Consider the following 1,924-nt stretch of genomic DNA (forward strand, 5'->3'; position numbering starts at 1 on the left):
AAGACTACCACCTACCACCGAAAACGCTCCACCCGTTTTTGGTCAGGCGGCCCCCCAACTAAAAAACTTAGAAGTCAAATGAACAAATCTGTGAAGAAAAAAAAACGTCCAGACTCAGAACACCTCCGAGTATCACCTAGTATCATATTCAAAGCTCTTCTTTACAAGTGCGTCAATGTATGGTTTTAATATATCAACGAGCGGCGGTTCCGTGGGTAGATTTAAGGTTGATGGATTCTTTAGATCTTCAACCGAATAGGTTTTTACGATTTTTCGCTCGTCTACAAGAGAACGCTGGTCTAACGCGTGTCTCATTGCTGAGTGAGCACTAAAAATATTTTTGTATTCATCCCACCCTGCTTTTCTGTCCTCCTCGGAAAGAATTTCATTTTCTTCACTCTTCAAGAGGGAGTCATGCTCATGATAGGTCATAATTGTATCCTTGTGCGACTTTATTATATCAGCTAGCAACGAATCCGTGGGTGGCTTTGGAGTTGGTCGATTCTTTTGCGTATCTGGTTCAAAGCTATACAGCTGTAAATCTTCCTTAGAATAGTGTGTTTTGGTCTGTTGCTCATCTACAACACGAGATGCTAACGACTGTTTCATTACCTAGAAGAGTTTAAAGAATTTCATTTTCTTGTCAAGATCAACTTTGTTTAGCCGAATCTACTTGGAACCAAGGAGGTATTATGGAAGGAATTTGCCAAGCCGATTATGAATGGTCATAGTGCGGATGCAACTCCGAAGGATGTGAAAAAAATGAAGGGGAGAGCGCATGTCCTTCACTCCTTGATGCAAGGTGAGCTATTCAACTCCTCTTTTTAATTCTCAACTTTCTTATGTTGTTTATAAAATGCAAAAAGTGACCTTTCAGGTTTTGGGTTTCAAGGAAGGGGAAAATTCACTTAGTCTTGAGGCGATGTCTACCACTCCCCTTAAATTCTTGATTTTTAAAATTACCCTCCATGAATCATAAGGATCATTAATTTTAAGTTTCACCTAAACAAGCTTACACTTAAGATTGTTTTCGAACGTAAATGTTAATGTTTTCAGTAAATGTTGTTAAATCTTGCAATGATAGCGCATAGTTAACACTATCGTTTAAATTTATTGGAAAAAAGGAATTATGGGATCAAATTTTCATTGGAAAATTAGAACGGCCGTGCAGTCCGTGAGTTTTTGAAGAAATGGAGAACTTTATCTGGAAGTTATTTTATTTAATCTATATATATATACAGCGTATTGTCAGGGACACCAATGGAATGGGGCAAAAGGCAATTATCCCATAGAGTTGAAAAACACCGTTTTTGGCATTTTCAAAAAAAAATACCCCCCCCCCCCCCCTTACATTTCGAAAATTACCCTTTTTTGGTATTTTCTTTGCATTGCAACAGAACCGTCCTTTTATTTGACAGTAAAAAAAAATCTGAATATTTCGATCACACACAGTGGCAGTCTTCAGCAGATAAACTAAATTAATACAAATACAAATTTGTATTATTTTAGCCTGTCTGCTGAAAACAGCAACAGTATATGTGACCGAAATGTCCAGAATTTTTTTTGTTCTTGTTTCACTGTCAAATAAAAGGACTTGTCCCAATTGAACTGTTATTTGTACGTCGTGAAAACGCAGTGTGGTCTTAGGAAATACTAAGGCCTGAATTTTGCTTAAGAATAAAAAATAATTGTTTTGGCTTTCGTTGGATTTTAAGGGTCTTAGTCGGACCTGCTGATAACGCTGCTTTCGATCTCATTTTTGCTGTCCCCCCCCCCCAAAAAAAAAAACTTCTGTGACAGATCTTACGGGGAAAAGGATTAAAAATTTACTCCAGCTAAAAATTTAGGTATGAATGACCTTCTGACCTCAAATGTATATTAGCAAAATTTCGTCCCAATTGTCCCAATCACTTGTCCCAATTGA

The 1,924-nt window shown here is 37.4% G+C and overlaps 1 protein-coding gene across 1 annotated transcript in view; it reads left to right on the forward strand.

Annotated features, from left to right (window-relative positions):
- The first annotated feature begins 717 nt into the window (after window positions 1-717).
- The window catches only part of LOC148950675 (chromatin remodeling protein domino-like), a 31,249-nt gene continuing 30,042 nt past the window's right edge, over window positions 718-1,924 (forward strand). Inside the window, 1 exon segment of the mRNA XM_089091918.1 lies at window positions 718-802. Within this exon segment, the coding sequence (XP_088948044.1) occupies window positions 718-802 (85 nt within the window).

This window comes from Artemia sp. Qi Xiang Cuo, chromosome 7 (genome assembly GCF_049724085.1).
Source record: "Artemia sp. Qi Xiang Cuo chromosome 7, ASM4972408v1, whole genome shotgun sequence".
In the NCBI taxonomy this organism is placed as follows: domain Eukaryota; kingdom Metazoa; phylum Arthropoda; class Branchiopoda; order Anostraca; family Artemiidae; genus Artemia; species Artemia sp. Qi Xiang Cuo.